Raw genomic sequence first — 20,122 nt, forward strand, 5'->3', positions numbered from 1 at the left:
ATGCGCCTGGATTCTCCAACCGTTTTTTCTGTAGATGCAAGTATTTAAAGAATTACTCAAAATACACGAAACAAGCAAGGTATTTAAACTGGAAGCCAATGTAATTTTCCCCCAAAAGGCACCCAGGCCAGCCACGTATAAAGCGGCTACAGACCATGTCCCAGTCTTTGTCCCAGAAGATTTCTTCTGTGTTTCCTTGAAAATCACTTAATAATAAACTCCTAAAGGTGCACAATGCAGGAAGGCATGACAGAAGTTGATGCTCAGGTTTAACTTAGATCAGGCCTGAACACCTCTTTACCTCCTGTACATGCTTGCCAGTCTTGAGCTTGTCCTGAACGCAAGACCAAGTAGGTCTGTAGTCGGTAAGGCAGATGCTCCTTCCCCCTACAATAAGAAACTGCAACTTCTAGATTACTTGGGTGATTTTTGTCTAGCTCTTGATCATTCGAATCTTCTCCTGCGGTCTGGGGTTTATATAGAATTATCCTTTTCTACATACATTATTTAGTGTATACCAGCAACAAGTAAAATTGCTATTACACTGCTGCTTAGCTACCCTGAAGTTTTGCAAGTCTTCCCTACTCCTAGCACACTCAAATTAAATATAGCACTGCCAACACAGTCATCTTGGAGCAAAGTCTAAACCCTCCCAGTTCTAGTAAACAACCTTATGAAATCTTCAGCAATTCCAGTATTTAAACAAACAACCTCTTATTTTTACTTTTTATTTTCTACACTTCCCACAATTTTAACTGATGCCTAGAACTACCATACTGAAACATAGCGTTTCTTTTTGGGAGGAAAAAAAATTGCCATTGATTCCATGTTTCATAAGGAAAAGAGCTGAAGCTGGACTTGAAGGGACATGGTCAAATCTGCTAAAAAAGACAATTGTGAAACACAAACACAACTTTTGCTGAACAGCAAAACACTTTCCCTCATAGAACATTGTGTTTCTAAGGTGTAACTCATAAAGTGAGTTCACCAATGTAATGTATTAATTAGAAAGTTGAGAGTTACTCTATACCTTAACAGGGACTACTGCTGTCTGCACCATGTTCCTGAAACGTCCAACAGAAGGGTCCACATCCTCTGTAAAGACAAGAACAGCAAAGCCTTCAGTAAGAATACAGAAAAAGACAGAACATCTGTCAGGTAAAGGAACCTATATGAAGAATTGGCACATGGACTTTCTCAAAGCCAGTGCTCTAGTATCTCTCAGTAAGTACAAGCATGCCCAAATAAAGAAAGGAGCTAAGGGGACACCTAGTGGCTTTGTCTCAACGTGGGTTCATCAGACATTCTAGTAAGGAAGGCTTCCCGTCAAATGGAGAATGGAGAAAGGGAACAGATGGATGGCTAGTTTGCACTGATCAGACAGACTGGAGTTCTGGGCTGAAAGCTGCTGCTGACAAGGCACTGCACGTGCTCAAAGGCTCAACAGCGAGCCCGAGAACCTCGGGGGACCCTGAATGAGCAGTCAGAAGAATTCAATATAGAGTGTCTGAAAAAAAAAATCACCTTTTTTGTAACATGCATGGCTGCTGTCTACATTAGGATGTTCTGAGCACTAAATTGTATAACTTTATAAATTAAAAAGGTTATTCTGTGTGGCATACACTGACAAAAGAAACTAGCTCCAGATGATATTTAAAAACACACACTCATTAAAAAGCTACTCTTATTAACAGGAATATTACCCATACAAAATACCATTAATAGGAGTGCCATTAATATAAAACAGCTAAGGGAGAAAAACGACCAATTAGAAATTGGATACATCTTCAGAATCATTGTTTTGAATGAGAACGACTTGTTTGAGATATGCAGACACGTAGCAAAAAACCTCTGAGCTTGAGACAAACATCCATTAGGCAACAGGTAAGGAAAGCGTTAAGGGACAGATGAAAAATAAGTTCAGTTCCCATTCAGATTCTAAAGGCGGCAAAAATTTAAAACACTTTCCTCCTTTTGGAGCCGTGAGATTTTTCCAACATCTGATAGAATTTTGAACAATGAAGATGAGTGTGATATCCCTGAACTGTACAAATCATTTTACAGGTAGAAGAGAAGAAACAGAGAGAGAGGTCAAAGAGTTAAGTCAGACATGTGGCAGCTTCTCTGAAATAGCACATCACAAATACTGACTGCCAAATTTCTGTTCTCCTTATTCATATACAGCCATGAGGAATCCTTATGAGACTACTGGAAGGAGGGCCTTAAGGGCATCAACTAAAAATTAAAGCCAACTACTTACCCGGATTGATGATTTCATCATCATCACTGAACGTCACTCTGGAGTTCTTCCGTTTTCTCTTTGGTCTCTGAATATCCAAGTTCCCTTCCTCAATGGTTAGCGTGGAAATTCTTTTGTTGTGGGCTGTATTAAACTCTGTCAGGTTCTAATGACAAATTTGGAGATGAAATACTTTAAGCAACCAGTATATGAAGTCTGATTTAATCATGTGATTGTGCATAGCAAAAGAACACAGAACACTGTTTAGCTTCAACTTTAGATGCCCGGGAAGAAAGTGCTGCAGTGCTGCAACAGATTGCCCAGAGAGGTTGTGGAGTCTCGGTCTGCAGAGATATTCAGCACTTGACTGAGCACAGCCCTGGGCAAGCTGCTCTAGCTGGCCCTGCCTGAGCAGGGGGGCTGGACTAGATGATCTTGAGAGGTTCCTTCCAACCTCAACAGTCCTGTGAATGCCACAGACTGCTGCCTCCCTCTTGAGTAGCTAGCTGGAGAAAACCAGGTAGCATTCACGGTTATCTGGCAATGGGGAACAGTATGGGAAATCACCCCTGACCTGGGGTAATGTTAGTTGGAGAGCGCATACTCCCTGGCGAGCCTTTGTGAGAAGACCATTGGAATGGGAGGATTATTAGGTCACAGATTCTGGGAAGAAGCATGATCACAGGGTTATCATGGCAGAATGAGATGGTCTGTGTGTATCTGCCAGCAGAAGACACCTCAGACTATCTTCCATGTCAAGAAGTTAAGAACCTGAACCTAAGCAAACCAGAGGGGAATGCTATCCGTTTAGCTGGACATGCCTTGTCCAGGCACATCTAGGTACAATGTGCCATCATACTCACATCAAGTTCGGTCTCCTCCTCTGGCAGGCCCAGCAAGCCCTTCAGCTCTTCATCTTCACCGCCCATTTTCTCATCTCCTTTAACTGCTGATGGCAGTGTCTGGGGCTTCTCTCGCAGAGTATATGCCCGTGTAGAAGCGCCAAATGAAACTGTGGAGTCAATGGGTATCTGTTGGGGTTTGTGAGGTTCCAAACGGATATGACCCAAGAATGTGCCATGTGCTGAGAACATCAAAATGCAAAATAGTCTGTTAGTCATCAGCTTGGGCTCACAGTATTCGAGTTCAGGTCCTGAGAAGTTCAGAAACTGTACACGGCTGCTCTGGGATAAAAGTCAGTAAGGTACTGCTGAAAACATTAGCTATGTACATTTTACCTACCATCTTACAAACTAAGATAACTCACATGATAAGTGCTCAAAAAGTCATGGAAATAAATGACAAACACCATTTACTTTCTGGATACTTGTAGATCCCAATGTACCATGTCTGGAACTATGCCCTCAGTGGAAAAAACAGTATGTCAGGTTTTAGATCTTGTGAAACCACCCTCAGAAGAGAAAGCTTCATTAAAGTTGTAAAGGGAAGGCCAAGTCACTTTCCTCCTCTCCCTTAGCCTCTGTTTTAAACACCAAGTGAAGCAGATGTAAGCTGACTGGAGCAAACACTCCTTTGCTCCTAACCTTGGCCAATCTTTCACTAGGATGCTAATTCAGATCATAGTCACCTATCCACACAGCGCAAACAACAATGAGAAGAAGAAAGTGTCTCAGATTCATAAGTGTTCAAGCACTGAAATATTGTACTTCTATCTGGTTAAATGTCACACTACTTACTGCTGTTTAGATCTATGAGGAAAACCCTCTTGAGATGTTTGTGATAGACCAAGGCAGCATGGACCCGAGAGCAAGACTGGTGGTCAATGGTAAAATCGCACAGGTCAGGATTTCTCCCAAAGAGATAGTATTTCTTCTCATCAATGATGAGTTTCTGAGGTAGAATATCAAACAGAGAAGCATATTAGACTCCTACGAACTTTTGGATCTTCCTGAAAAAATTCAAGAACATGAATAAACAGAGCAAAGTCAAAACAAAGCATTAACATGTAATCAATATTTCCGTTTTGTCTGACACTGTTCAATACAGAAACTCAAATATTCTCTTTGTAAAATCAGAACAGCTGAATATGGAAGAGTCCCAGCTATTCTCTTCTTTAACAGCCAATACAAGACAGCCTGGGAAGGACAATGACTCTTCGAAGCATGAGACTGTCTCACACAAGAGATTCTCCCTCACATCTGCTCCCAATAATTTTTACATATTCCTTGAGGCAGATGACCTCAGGCCTTCTCTAAGCTAGGAATCTATGCTAAATGAACTCCAGTCTGATACAGAACACCAAAAATATGTTTCTGTATAGAACTGGACATGCAGAAAATTTCAGACCTTTATAATAAAGATGTAAAATTCTAGTGAATATGTACCGTGATGTGAATCCATACCAGTCTGTTCAAGTATGCCATTAATTCTAGGCATTCCTTCTTAATTCATCCTAGTCCTAATCTCTTAGATCATATGTACTGTACTATCAGTTACATAAACCATCCCTGAAAAGCAAAGGTACAGGTTGACACAGTCCTACGGGGTACACAGCATACTTCTATTAACAATGTTGTTGAAAGGGACTCCTTGCACCTACATGCTGAAGTACCTAAGCAGTGTAGCCTTCCTTCTCACCGCATCCCAAGACCTTAATCTAAACTGCGTTCTCTTGCTTCCAGCTGCACAAGTCAAAAGCTGGCAATACAGATTTGTTAATAGATTTTTGCTTTTTGAAACATTTACCAAAGCCCATACAACATCTCAATATCATGACCAAAGGAATGCTGATGATGCATTTTCCATCAGAAAAAAACCAGATCTTAGCTCAGGAAAACACTACTTTCATGACATGGTCTGAGCTGAAATAACATTTTGCTTGCTAGAGCACAAGGATTTCTCCCCTCTCCCTCCTTCCATTCCCAGCTATACAATCCTCTCCTCAATCACACTGCCACTCATCTGAGCAAAGTTTTCAACTTGCAAAGCAGTTTTTTGCTGCGTTAGTCTTCTACTGTTTTAGTGAACTGGATCAGTTTGCCTTCAATCAGATGCGTACCCCAGCTGGCTCTAGTGAAGCAATGGATTATATGCTCAGGATGGTGTGATGGGGAAGGACCTCCCTTCCCAGGAGTAGCATTCATGTCAATCAGTTGTGTGCTCCTCAGTTTCGCCAGCTGTATAAACCACATGCTCGGCTACAAAGAGCCAATGCACCAGACTAGTTACAAGCAGTTCATTTGGGTTCTTTTTTTTTTTTTTTTGTTTTGAGCTATCAGAAAGATTGACACAATGAGCACCTAGATAGTTACTTATTCTGCGGCACTACCAACTCATACAGAAAATAAGGAGACAGCAGGGAATAAGACATAGTCTTTGTATGAATGGATTGAGAGCAGCCCTGAGAAGGACTTGGGGGTGTTGGCTGATGAGAAGCTCAACATGAACAAGCAATATGTGCTCACAGCCCAGAAGGCCACCAGCGCATCCTGGGCTGCATCAAAATAAGCGTGCCCGGCAGGGGGGAGAAGCGTGCCCGGGACGGATCCCTGGGAGGGGATTCTGCCCCTCTGCTCCGCCCTGGGGAGACCACACCTGGAATATTGCGTCCAGCTCTGGAGCCCTCAACATAAGAAGGACACGGACCTGTTGGAGCAGGTCCAGAGGAGGCCACGAAGATGCTCTGAGGGCTGGAGCCCCTCTGCTGGGAGGACAGGCTGAGAGAGTTGGGGTGGTTCAGTCTGGAGAAGAGAAGGCTCCAGGAACACCTTATAGTGGCCTTCCAGGCCTTCCAGTATCTGAAGGGGGCCTAGCTCTGGAGCCCTCAACATAAGAAGGACACGGACCTGTTGGAGCAGGTCCAGAGGAGGCCACGAAGATGCTCTGAGGGCTGGAGCCCCTCTGCTGGGAGGACAGGCTGAGAGAGTTGGGGTGGTTCAGTCTGGAGAAGAGAAGGCTCCAGGAACACCTTATAGTGGCCTTCCAGGCCTTCCAGTATCTGAAGGGGGCCTACAAGAAAGCTGGAGAGAACTTTTCACAAGGGCATGTAGTGATAGGACAAGGGGGAATGGCCTCAAAGTGGAAGAAGGGAGATTTAAATTAGATATTGGGAAGAAGTTTTTCACTATGCAGGTGGTGAGCCCCTGGCGCCGGTTGCCCCAAGAAGCTGTGGCTGCCCCATCCCTGGAGGTGTTCAAGGCCAGGTTGGACGGGGCTTGGAGCAACCTGGGCTGGTGGGAGGTGTCCCTGCCCAGGGCAGGAGGGTGGAAGGGGATGGTCTTTAAGGTCCCTTCCAACCTAAAGCATTCTATGATTCTATTTACACTTTCACAGGAGCATGAATGACACTGCAAGCCAGAACCTGGGCAGAATTAAGGAAGACTGTAAAACCCTGGGGGTGCAAATGAAAAATACTGGTGCCCAAGTTATCTTTTCCTCCATTTTACCAGTTGGAGAAGCAAGAAATAGACATATAATACATATCAACTTCTGGCTATGTGGCTGGTCCTGTCGCGAGGATTTTGGCTTTTATGACAATGGGGGATTCTTTGATGACTATAACCTGTTAGGGAGGGTTGGAATCCACCTGTCTAGAAGAGGCAAGGGAATTTTTGGCAGCAGGCTGGCCAACTTATCCAACTGGGGAATAAGCCAGGCCAATCAGAGCAGTGACAAATGTTCCTTGGCTGCCTCCCAAGACAAGAATCAGAAGGCCAACCACCTCAGGGGTGTGTATGGTTGTGGTGGATCCTCTCGCACCCCTCCAAGAAAACCTGCACACTCGATTTCCTCTCTGAAATGCTTATACACCAATGCAACAGTATGGGGAATAAGCAGGAAGAACTAGAGATCGGTGTGTGGTCGCAGGGCCATGATCTCGTTGCAATTATAGAGACAGGGTGAGATAGCTCACGACTGGAATGCTACGTACTTTTTAGGAAAGACAGGCCAGCGAGGCGAGGTGGTGGAGTTGGTCTTTATGTGATACAGCAACTGGAATGCATCGAGCTCTTACTAGAGGTGGATGAAGGAAGAGCTGAGAGCTTATGGGTAAGAATTAAAGGGCAGGTTAATATGGGTGACACTGTTGTGGGTGTTTAGACCACCGGATCAGGAAGAGAAAGTCGACAAGGCCTTCTACAGACAGCTGAAAGTAACCTCATGATCACAGGTCTCAGTTCTCACAGGGGACTTCAACCACCCTGATATTTGCTGGAAAGGTGACACAGCCAGGCACACACAGTCCAAGGAGGTGTCTGCAGAGCACTGATGATAACTTTTTGACACAGATAGTGGAGGAGCCAAAGAGGAGAGGTGCACTGCTGGACCTTGTGCTAACAAACAAAGAAGGACTGGTTGGGGATGTAAGGGCTGGGGGAAGCCTTGGCTGCAGTGATCATGCGATGGTGGAGTTCAGGATCCTGTGCAGAAGAAGCAGGGTAATAAGTAGGATCACATCCCTGGACTTCAGGAGAGCTAACTTTGGCCTCTTCAAAGACCTACTTGGAGGAATCCCATGGCTTAGGACTCTAGAAAGTAAGGGGGTCCAAGAGAGCTGGTTAACATTCAAGTATCACTTCCTCCAAGTTCCAGATCGGTGCATCCCTATGAGTAAGAAATCAGGCAAAGGAGGCAGGAGACCTGCATGGATGAGCAAGGAGCTTCTGGAAAAACTCAAAAGGAAGAAGGAAGTTTACAGAATGTGGAAAAAGGGGCTGGCCACTTGGGAGGAGGATAGGAACGTTGTCAGAGCATGCAGGGATGCAACAAGGAAGGCTAAGGCCCATTTGGAATTCAATCTGGCAAGGGATGTCAAGGACAATAAGAAGGGCTTCTTCAAGTACATTAGTAGCAAAAGGAAAACTACAGAAAATATGGGCCTGCTGCTGAATGAGGTGGGTGCCCTGGTGACGGAGAATACAGAGAAGGTGGTTACCGAATGCTTTGCCTGCCTCACCTTTTATTGCTAAGGCTGGCCCCAGGAATCCCAGACCCTGGAGGCAAGAGAAAAAGTCTGGAGAAAGGAAGACTTTCTCTTGGTTGAGGAGAACTGGGTTAGAGATCATTTAGGCAAACCTGACACCCACAAATCCACGGGCCCCGAAGGGCTGCGCCCCAAAGTGCTGAGGGAGCTGGCAGATGTTACTGTTAAGCCACTTTCCAATATCTTTGAAAGGTCATGGAGAACAGGAGAGGTGCCTGAGGACTGGAGGAAATCCAATGTCACTCCAGTCTTCAAAAAGGGCAAGAAGGAAGGACCCAGGAAACTACAGGCCAGTCAGTCTCACCTCCATCCCTGAAAGGTGGTGGAACAGCTCCTTCTGGATGTCACCTCTAAGCATGCAGAGGAAAAGAAGGTTATTGGGAGTGGTCAACATGAATTCTCCAAGGGGAAATCATGCTAGACCAATCTGATAGCCTTCTATGACAGCACAACTGGCTGTGTGGACAAGGGGAGAGCAGTGGACACTGTCTACCTTGACTTCAGCAAGGCTTTTGACACTGTCTCCCATAACATTCTCATAGGTAAACTTAGGAAGTGTGGGTAAGAGGAGTGGACAACAAGGTGGATTGAGAACTGGCTGAATGACAAAACTCAGAGGGTTGTGATCAATGGTGCCAAGTCTAAGTAGAGGCCTGTACCTCGCGGTGTTCCCCAAGGGTCAGTACTGGGTCTGTTCTTGTTCAACATATCCATCAACAACCTGGATGAGGGGACAGAGCGCACCCTCAGCAAGTTTGCTGATGACACAAAACTGGGAGGGGGTGGCTGACACACTAGGAGGCTGTGCTGCCACACAGCAAGACCTGTACAGGCTGGAGAGTTGGGCAGAGAAGAACCCAATGAAGTTCAACAAGGGCAAGTGTAGGGTCCAGCATCTGGGGAGGAAGAACCCCACGCACCAGTACAGGCTCACCTGCTGGAAAGCTGCTCTGCAGAGAGGGACCTGCGAGTCCTGGTGGACAACAAGTTAGTTGACCATGAGCCAGCAATGTGCCCTTGTGGCCAAGGAGGCCCATGGGATCCTGGGGTGCATTAAAAAGTGCGTGGCCAGCAGGTTGAGGGAGGTCGTTCTCCCCATCTACTCTGCCCCGGTGTGTCCAGTTCTGGGCTACCCAGTTCAAGAAAGACAAGGAACTACTGGAGAGAGTCCAGCGGAGGGTATGAAGATGCTCAGGGGACTGGAGCATCTCTCTGATGAGGAAAGGCTGAGAGACCTGGGTTTGTTTAGCGTGGAGAACAGAAGACTGAGAGAGGATCTCATCAATGCTTATCAAAGGGTGGGTGTCAGGAAGATGGGGCCAGACTCTTCTCAGTGGTGCCCAGCGACAGGACAAGAGGCAATGGGCACAAATGGGAATGCAGGAAATTCTGTCTGAACATACGGAAAAACATCTTTACTTTGAGGGTGGCAGAACACTGGCACAGGCTGCTCAGAGAGGCTGTGGAGTCTCCTTCTCTGGAGATATTAAAAACCCACCTGGATGCAATCCTGTGCAACGTGCTGTAGATGACCCTGCTTTGGCGGGAGGTTGGACTAGATGATCTCCGAAGGTCCCTTCCAACCCCTGCCAGTCTGGGATTCTGTGATTCCTCTGTTATTATTCAAGCATAAAAGTCACATGGACCTCATTTTCTACAAATCACCTTGCAAAGGCACAATTTACCTGCCCACCAATTATGATTTTAGCACTGCTGCATTCAGATGCCACTTCCCCAATGATGTTTTTCAGCTCCCTCCCACCCCCGACAATGGGTTCTACATTTTCTAGGTTGGATTTCTCATTGTTCTCATTTCTTTCTGTATCTTTATTCTCTCTTTTAGGTCACTAAACGAATGAATTGAACAACTCAGCTCCATACAAGTATACATCATGACAACTTGACAATTAATTCGTCCCTTAGGTAATAATCTGCTAATGTCCTATTCCTAACTAATTCAAGGTATACATTTTAAGCACGATTTCATGGGAGTAAATGCTCTGTGAACCTACTGACTTACGTATTGTGGCCTGCTTTCTTAAAATAACCCGATTCAGGTGATCAAGCTGTGTGCATATCTATCATCTCTTGACATCCACTACTAAACCAAGTAACTTCTCAACCAACTGGCTGATTTCAACCAGCACTACAAGATAGTAAATTTCCAGAAGCTCCATGAAAACAAACAGCTAGACAGAATGACAACTTCATCAGTACCCTCAGTGATACATAGGCTGGCAGAAAATCCACACCAGTGCCAAAACTTAGGCTTTAACTAAAAAAAAATTTTTCTTTGTGAGTGCACATCTCATTTGATAAGACAGGAATCACAGCTTAACTAGCGCCTTCAAGCACATTATCTGGTGACAAATGAAGTGCATATGCAAAATGCATGTGATTTTACTCCAATTGGGACATTTAAAACATGCAGGTGTCTCCTCTGAATCTATTTGTGTCTGGTGGGGAATAGTGTACCTCAAAGCCTCAGTATAATTCAGATAAAAACCCCAAGAATTCAATATACTGAAACAATCTACTTGATTCTGCTCTCACCTGGCTAATTTATTATCATTTTCTGTCTCTTTACAGACACCGGTTTTCACAAGACCCTACCCTCAGAATCAAACAGAAAGTATAAGGCACTGATAAAGAGCTTAAACTAGTACATGGTTTGATCAGTCCTTTCTGGTTGAATATTATTTCCCTTTTTTTCTTTTTAAATTCCACCTGTAAACAGATCAGTCTCCTCCCTGTACATTCTTCATTCCTCCATTCTTTTGTTATGCTTTTCCCTGCAAGCCTTAATCAACACCTGTCATTCCATTAGCCTCACTGGTATCTTCCCATAAGATTACAGTTGTTTCATCCACCTATTGTTCTGCGAATACCATAGTGTTTGTTACAATACATCTTTTGAAAAATGCTGGTTAGGTTTTCTGGGATTCAACTTCATAGCAATGGATTTATGTCCAATATTAGGCAAGACCTTACTCATTTAGGTCAGCACTCTGAATCTGCCCAAATTCAATAGCTTTGTCCTAATGAATTCTATGATTCCACTTTGTGAGAAAGATGAGCACCAACTTTTCCTTTTTTTCTTGTGTATTTGAAAAAAACATAAACATCCCATGTAAACACATCTCTGATACAAACAAGTGGATCTTAAGAAGCTGATTCATTACTCCACATTTCAGTGCTCAGCTCCACAAGCAGTTATCTCACAAATTCAAGTACCATAAAAATTGGTCCAACAATTTATCATTCTTGACCACAATTGAAACCAAAAGAAGTAACTATCCTGTAAGTTTTCACTTGCACTCATTATGCACAAAACACCACCATTCTCACTTGACACCATTTAAGGAGATTTTTCAAAGACACAGATGAATTCATATATTGGAAATATTGCAACAAATCATCAACAGAGAAAATAATTTTATTGTCTTTACTTCAAGATTATATTTCCAAAATTTTCTGTGCCTCTGAGTTATAACCCAGTGTTATCCTTTATACACTGAGCTTAAACACTTCATGGCTTGTTTTAATGTTGCACTTTTCAGACCCAGCAATCACAAGGTGTACCTCAGACCTGCACAAGACCTGGGATACAGATGGCTCGGTTAGTATCAAGTGCTCAGTAATCCTCAAGATTAAAGAATGTTCTTTCATGGGTACTGCTGTCTACCGTAAGACACAGAACTGTAAAACTATTTGCCACATATTCCAAAAAGGGAAACAGATGGATCACATTGAAATGCTGTTAATTTGTTGCACAGTTCCCATACATACACACAGCACATGGTCTCATCTAACCACCAGAGTCTACAGGAGTTAGTTCATCACCTGCATACATACAGTGTGCAAGGCCCCAAAGCAACCATACAGGCAGGCACGCACGCCAGGTGCAACAGCTCGCTAGGACCTCCCCACCAAGCCAGCTCTTCGGAGTTTTACTCCAGCAGGCAGAAGTACCGCAGCAAGCCAGACCTCTGTGCTACACACTTAAGTGCCTGCGCCTGGTCACTGCTTGCCACAGCATTTGGCACACATCTCACACAAGCTGCACCTGCCTGATCTCAGTAACACCGATAGCCAACATTAGATAGTCAGAAGGTAAAACACAAACTCTACAGTCATTCTGTAACCTCTGTGTGATCACATCCTCTACTGAACCTCAGAGTACTTGGATAGCAGACTAGCAATGGCTGTTAACAGTGATCTGCACGACAGCAAAAAGAACCTCTTTTAGGTTATCAAGAGAGTTGACGGTAAGAAGAGTGAATCAGGATGTTTGCACCACCCACCTTCCCAACCAGGACAGTGACGCCAGGCTTACAAAGCCAACTTGGGCCTCCTGTAGGTCCAAAAGCTTTGGCAGCACAGCCTCAGAGCCTGACACCACCAGGACAAATTCCTGACTGTCAATTTATCAACACCAAATTTGCTCATCCATTGCCAAAACCAATGGTGCATCCTCAGCTTCCATACAGCATTTTGCTGCTTTTTCTTTTTCTCAGTCCTTACCTGGACTCCCATGATAGCACCTGAGGATTAACTCAGCAGAGAGCACCAAGTAAACTCTTTCATCCTAAAGCTCTCTCCCCACGCTCAAAAATCCAAGACAAGGAAAAAAACCTTATCTCACAGAATAAGTCTCCCAGGTGGGAAGGCTGCATTATGTTTGGCCACCTGCCACATACCAAAAAACTCGAAGTCACTGCCATTTGGCTTTGCTCACTGAATCTCATTACACAGAAAACTCAGTGCCAAGTACAGTCCTTACCCCAGATCCTGCTGCCAGGATGGCAGTGAGAAGGCTGAGCTGAGAAGCAGTCCTACTCCAGCTCTTAATCTCTGAAAATGATTCTGAATACGTAACAGTACCACGAGAGGCAGAATACATGGCCCATGGTTTGAAGAAAAACTCAATGCAAAGGGTTTGAAAGCTATAGTGCCTACAGAGAGCCTGTGAAGGACAGCTCCAACATAGTCCAAGAGTAGTGCATATGAACCAAACAGCTGTGTTTGTATGAACTAATGAGCTACTTTGAAGATGCAGTAAATGTGTGTTAATATCCAATTCCTTTCAAATTAAGGCTGAGCAAAGATCTCTTTTCTGCCAGTTTTGTGTCTTTAAATCCAGAGTAAGAGTACTCTCTCAAAACTGTCTGTAAAACCAACAGTAAAGGACTATAAAGACAGACCCCATTTTACTGGTTTCTGGCCTGGGAAAACACAAGTTTATTTGTGAGATACCTACTTGTGACATCTCTATCTTCTTTCCTATGCAAAGCATATTCTGGTAATTTACCCAGATTGTAAACAGTAAATGTTTCCTGCTAGACACCAGAAGGAACACTTAATACTGTCTGATTCTGGCATACATTACAAACCATCCAAGACTTCAAGCTACCTAAGTCTTTCATGATCTAACATTCAGTTCTTAATTTTCCAAGTCTCTGTTCAGAAAAGCTGGCTCAAATTTGCAAAATTTTCCTGCCCAGAAATATTTCTCTGTTTCAGTCAATTGCAAGTTAGGAAACTCTCCACAGCTAAAATACATTCACTGGCTTGGGTCCTAGCTGTCAACCATGTTGACAAAGGCTGCTTTATTTTTTTTACTACTACTTTTGGTTTGTCCTTTTGAAAAATCTGAATGTTGATCAGTACAATAATAATATGACCTCTAGTTATCAACAGTGACAAATTATAAATATAAGACAAAATATGAAATAGAGAATGAGGCGGTGTATACTAGAAAAAATCCTTTGCTGCAATAAAAGTAACTCAGTGTATCTGTGCTAATCACAGCACTGTTCACAGATCCAGAACATGGGCATACATGGGCATTTCATACTATAGAACAGGGCAACAAACCTATAAAATACAGGATGCCTAGTTAACCTTGCTGTAAAACAAAACAAACCAAAGAAAAAAACCCAAACAAAAAAAAAACCCTGACCAGACAAGTATCCCAAACAAACAGTACAAAGTGAGGAATTTTTACTCTTACTCTTCCGTATTTGAGAATTCTTTCCCCATGTTATTCAACTTTCTGCTCCTGAAGGTCCTAAGACAAGGTGCCTTCTGGCTGCAGTCTGATACATCCTATATAAGTATCTTGTAGGAAACAAAACATCAACCTTGGTCCAAAATCCAGTTTGGAAGAAATAAGGCTCTGCAAAGTATCAAGTTTCCCTTACAAATATTTTATTTTTTCTGTCTCTTCCTAGGACAGGTTTAATGTTCAGGAATCAAAGTGTCATTGCTTGCTAGCTGAGCACTGCAGCTTTGTATCCCTTCAAACAGTGCATCTAACTGGAATGTAACTGACAGAAGCACTGTAAGGGAAAATTCACTTCATTCTGAAGTTTCAGAGTAAAACAAACTGTTTTGAAAATAATGAATATGAGAGAGAAAGGAAATACTTATGAGTAAGGGTAGAAAACGGTGGGAAATTTTCTACTGCTGGTGCATATGTATACGATACACCAAATACATACAAAACCTATTTTCATACCTCAATGAGTTTGTCTCCTTTGACTACATCCAGATGTAAGCCAGGTGGCGGTTTCCCTGCCCTGGAAAATAAAGAAAGGAAAATATAGTATCAAAATATTTAATAAAAAGTTTATTAATGTTAGACTAATACTTTAATAGAGCTACAGACCAAACCTACACAAATACAAGCAGAGTTATTTTGCGAAAAATATGAAAATACCATAATTTTCTTTTCCTCCCTACAGATTCCTTCTGACAATGCCTAAAACATGACTTACTTTTTTTTTTTTTTTTACAACAAGAGTTAAGCTAACAGGACATGAGACATTTCAAGCCTTACTTCTTCAGGTGAAAAATAGCTAATTTACAGAATGAACAGAGTGGTTCCTAGGAGAATATGATATGAGGCCAGGAAGAGGCTAACAACTAGAGAAGGGGATAGGCTGGGACTGTTTGCTTAAGGGCCTGCTGAAGGGCTCTGTTTTCTCACGTTAACTTCAAAACAGTAGTTCTCTACCCTTAGCTGCTGAGAGGAATGGAAATATCTACCGTCCTTCCCCTCTAGGACTGGTAATTGCCAAAAACCTGAAAGGTGCTCCACACACACCTGTAATACTATAAAAATTTTGGCCAACAGCCAGCGTTCCTCCACACTCACCCTATAATCAAACTTTCCTACCAACAGAGGTAATGTGGAAGAGAGTACAGTATTACATGGCAGAGGGATCCCTACCCTAGGACAGTACAATCCTCCTCCACCAAATTCTCACACGAACAGCAGCTCAGCTCCTCCAGCCCTACAGCTCCATCCCTGCTCACCTCCTGTGAAGCCGATTCACCGGACTGCATTATTCCCACTTGGGCAAAGGGAGCAGAGGCACACAGGACTCGGCAACGCACAGCAAAACAATGCTAATATGCAGAAGAACCCATAAGGACTAACAGCATCAAAAACATATTTGGTATTTACACCACTGCCCTTCACTGCATAGGATCTTTGGCTGTTGACAGCAAATGATCTCTTTCTGCTCAGATCTCTAAAAATCTGCATCTCTAGTACTTCTTCACCAATAATAGCGCTGCTGCTTGTCTCAACGGCTGGACCAACTTTCTAGGCATTAGCAGTGACCCAATTCTCAGCTACACTGCTGCCCTTCTGAAGAACAATCACAGAAGAGACCACATTCCCAGTTACTGCTTTGCTCACTGCACAGAGCAAGCTAAGAGAACAGCGACAACGGGTATCAACATTCTCAGCATGGCTGGAGAAGGAAGAAATGTCACTAGTAATTGAAGTTGTTTGAAGAGGTTAAATATAGATGTTCACATTTCTGGCACGTGCCTCACAATCTGAAGGCTTCTTCTGTGACTCCAGGTCAGCTGGTTACTACAGATGTACTCTCCTAGATAACTTCATCCAAGAACACCGTCCTCTACTTTTTATACTTCATTTCTTTCTCAAGTATTGTGCAAGCATTTTCCATTCTTGCTCCAAATCCACTATACTAGCCTGCTCAGATCTCTCTCTGGCCTTTCTTGAATATGCCAGTTGGGACTTTCACAAGTTTTATTACCAAGCCCTTCTCTAAGATTGTGGACAGTACCATCCTAACAAATGAGACGGGTGTGGCTGATATTGATTCTTATTCTTTTGGATGAACAAACAGCAGCAGCAAAAGCAGAGGATGCAAAGCTCCAGGGCAATCTACCAAAATGGCGAACGCTTCCTAGAAATGGGATTATGGTGGTGTAAGGTACTTACTTTACCAGCAAGTAAAAATGCTCCCAATGAAGATACACAGTCCATTTGAGGAGTTGTACAAGGACTGACACTTCCAGTAACTCCAGTCCAGCTAGGGGACTGCCTCCTCCCAAGCACTGGTCCAGGATCACCCGCCAGGCTACCCCTAAGTACTGTTGTGTCCTCCTGTGCGCCCCTCAGATCTCAGTGCTCAGTTTTTGTTGGAAGGCAGGTTTCATTCATGGATTTATGTCCACTTCTCAGTGCTTCCTCTTTCTTCCCCTTAAGCACTGGTATACTTGTTTTTCTCCATTCCACTGAAATTGCCAAGTTCTAGTTACTCTGCGACACAATTTTGACAATTTTCACAAAGCCTGCCTTACTTTGATCTAACAACAGCTGCTTTCCCTATCTTTTTTTGGTTTTCTTTCTTCCAAATAGGTAAACCTTTCAAAAAATTAACTCTACAAGCAAGTCTACTTACTCAGTCTGGCCTCTGCTTTTGCTCTGAGTGACCTCTTCCTGGATACCTGACAGTCAGCCTGTCCTAAATGCATTTTAGCAACATCCTCAACATACCTGCTAGGTCATGGGAAAGCTCCCAAGTGTTCTAACACAACCTGCTCTGCTTTTACAGTCAACTTTATTTCAAATACAGAAAAAAAGTCCAGATGCAGCACAAGATAGTGCCTTTGGCTATGAATCAAGGTGCTTGAAAAATTTATCTATTTCTTTTGGACTGAGACTCCTTTGAAGACAGTATTTCCCCTGTCTACCTACGCCTGCAAAACAGGCGTAAGGGCTGTAAATACTGATTATGATACCATCAAAACAAACTCACAGAAATAATTTCTGGTAGAAAAACCCTTTGGAACAGATTAAATGGATGTCACAGCTTAGGCTGCTGAAGTTAAGATACTTGAAAAGCCTTTTAATGAAAAAAGTTGAAACATTTTCCAGTTTTATATTCAAAACTAATTAGTTCCAGAGTCACCAAACATGAGAAGTAATGGCTGTATTTGGAAGTCATAACAACCCCTCACATGCTCTGCCCTGTCAGACCCCTCACCTCATGCATCAAGGAAGGATGAGGACACTGAAAGGAACATCTCTTGCAAAAATCTACTAGAAGGAAGTTTGTTAGAAAGTTGGTAATGTGCATTTTTTCTCCCTCTTATTTACAATATTTAAAAAGAGTCCTCTCCCACTAACTAATGTGCTAAAATATCCACTCAACTAATTTTATTACACTGTTCTGAAGGATGGAGAATTACTTGAGGTGAACAGACCCTCTTCTCCGCAGAACACATTCAGACAGTGAGGCTTAGCACTGCTCCAAGACAAATGACCTCGCATCAGAACCTGGCTCTGGCACAAGTGCTTGCGTTTGAAAGAGAGAAACAAGAAGCTGTTCTGTACCTTCCAGATTGTGTATCACAGTCCCTAGTGCCTGAACGTCTTCTGCTCCCTACATGTCAGCATTCTGCTGCAAGTGACCTTAAAATAAGACCTGTGAGTAGTCTAATTATTACTGACCACTAGTTCAGTAAGTTTAACTGAGACAGAGTATGCTTAGACTGCCTACTGAATTGCCAAAGGCTTATTTGCAAGAAGAGAAGCCTTCCAGAGAATTAACGAGGCTGTCTGTCAAGGAGAACATGACCATAACAGTATCATTAAATGAATTCTCTGGATCAGAGAAGGGGTGAGAGTACATCCCACACTAGAGCTTTTCTTCACTAAGAATGAATTCAAGGAACTCAAAGAAGTATGAGAAAGTTTATCAGAATTGATAAAAAGAAGTAACAAACTGCAAAACCCAGGTGGTATTTAGCCAAGCATCCTAAGAGATATCAAATATCATTTTTATACACTTAACAGTCTACCAATCTATTGCTTAAACTACGCTCACTGTCAGAGAACTGAAAGTATCAACTGATGATGCTAATTTAAAGCATACATTTTAGGAGTGATGTGGAAACTACATAGAGTAAAGTCAAGTTCTGACTGGAAAACTGGTAGAATAGAATATTTCAGTTGGAAGGAACCTACAATGATCATCTAGTCCAACTGCCCGACCACTTTAGGGCTGACCAAAAGTTAAACCATATTATTAAAGGCATTATTCAAATGTTTCTTAAGCCCTGACAGGCTTGGGGCATCGACCATCTCTCTAGGAAGCCTGTTCCAGTGTGTGACCACCCTCTTGGTGAAGAAATGCTTCCTACTGTTGAGTCTGAACCTCCTCTGGTGCAGCTTTGAACTATTCCCACAGGTCCTACCACTGGATACTAAGGAGAAGAGCTCAGCACCTCCCTCTCCACTTCCCCTCCTCAGGAAGCTGGAGAGAGCAGAGCTGTAGAAGCTGTATTACTGAGCAGAACAAGCAGACAGATAGGAATTGACTAATAGCCAGACCAGAGTCATCTAATCCACACTTCAATACTCAACAGTATTTGTCCTTAAGTAATGTGACAATATGTGGGGCATGACGGTTCTTTCAATGCCAGGGAAACATTCTTCTTGGATTAAAGAAGGATAAACCTTGATTTGAATTACACATCATCTGCTCCTTTTGGCCTTTATAAGAATCTGAAGATGACAACAACAACCATGCTGAAAGAACGTCTTGTTTGACGGAATACAACCAAGCACTGTAATAGTTTGTATTCTACTTAAGATAAGCTGAATATCCTGGGAAAGGAGTTAATGTGGTATCTGGATAAAACTGATATTTATTAGCCAAATTAGTTGACTTCTTGCAAGAGAAAGTGGGCATATTCATGGATGATGAGAAACGAGTAGGGAATTGACACTGGCACTCTACTCCAGAAGTGTTGCTCACTACCTGTACAATGGACAGGAAGTTACAAAATGGACTGTTTTAATACTCAAAATGCTCCTTATGGGATGTTGGCTTTTTGGCTTTTGGGGCCTTTTTGTGTTTCATTTTGTTTTTTTATTGCAAGGTGAACTTTCCTTGAAACCATACTCTTCAAAACATGCATACAGGATGCGTACTATTTACATAGTGGTCAAAAAATACTATATTCACGTTCCTTTAGACCATTTCTCTTGTAAAATGAGAACACTATTTAATCAAGACAGCAGCACGGCTTCTGTATGACTTTAAGAACTCTACTTATCTTTCACATTCCTGTGGAATTGTATCAGTCAGATCAAACTGACAGAGCAAGGAACCTTTTGCAAAAGAAAAAGTACCTCCAGTAACCAGTATCAGGTGCCTCACACAGTAATACTCTCCCAGTTTCTAACAGTTACCAACTCAAGGACATCCCGAGTCATAGCTGCTATCCGGATAAATGGCTATCTACACAAATTGCTCTCAGAACCTATGTAAACTTAATGCAGTCACAGAATCTTACACAAACAATTTCACACATCATCTACATATAGCTGAAGCACCCTCTCCACTATTTGGCCACAAACCTGCTTGCTATTAATTTCATTTTGCAAACTCTAGTTCTTCTCCTCAAAAGGAGAGCAAACACTTGTCTCCTACAGACTTTCTGTTCGCTATTCAAGACACCCGACATACCTCACAGTTGTTCCTCTTCCAGACTGAAGAGAAGCCGGGGCTGTAGTACAGATTCCTGTATCTTTGACTGAGACAATACTTGAAAATAATACTTAGAAAGAATTAATATGGGTTTTGAGGAGGCAAATATAGTACCTC

At 42.9% G+C, this 20,122-nt stretch overlaps 1 protein-coding gene across 1 annotated transcript in view; it reads right to left on the bottom strand.

The window, feature by feature from the left end:
• PPP1R8 (protein phosphatase 1, regulatory subunit 8) overlaps nt 1-15,533 on the bottom strand; it is a 16,287-nt gene extending 754 nt beyond the window's left edge. Inside the window, exons 1-7 of the mRNA XM_009893018.1 lie at nt 15,418-15,533; nt 14,704-14,764; nt 3,937-4,090; nt 3,103-3,323; nt 2,261-2,405; nt 1,031-1,095; nt 1-28 (exon numbers count right to left, since the gene is read on the bottom strand). Coding sequence (XP_009891320.1) covers nt 1-28; nt 1,031-1,095; nt 2,261-2,405; nt 3,103-3,323; nt 3,937-4,090; nt 14,704-14,764; nt 15,418-15,533 — 790 coding nt within the window. The remainder of the gene's footprint in view (nt 29-1,030; nt 1,096-2,260; nt 2,406-3,102; nt 3,324-3,936; nt 4,091-14,703; nt 14,765-15,417) is intronic.
• Nucleotides 15,534-20,122: the final 4,589 nt, after the last annotated feature.

The sequence above is a fragment of the Charadrius vociferus genome, unplaced genomic scaffold, assembly GCF_000708025.1.
Source record: "Charadrius vociferus isolate BGI_N301 unplaced genomic scaffold, ASM70802v2 scaffold459, whole genome shotgun sequence".
NCBI lineage: Eukaryota > Metazoa > Chordata > Aves > Charadriiformes > Charadriidae > Charadrius > Charadrius vociferus.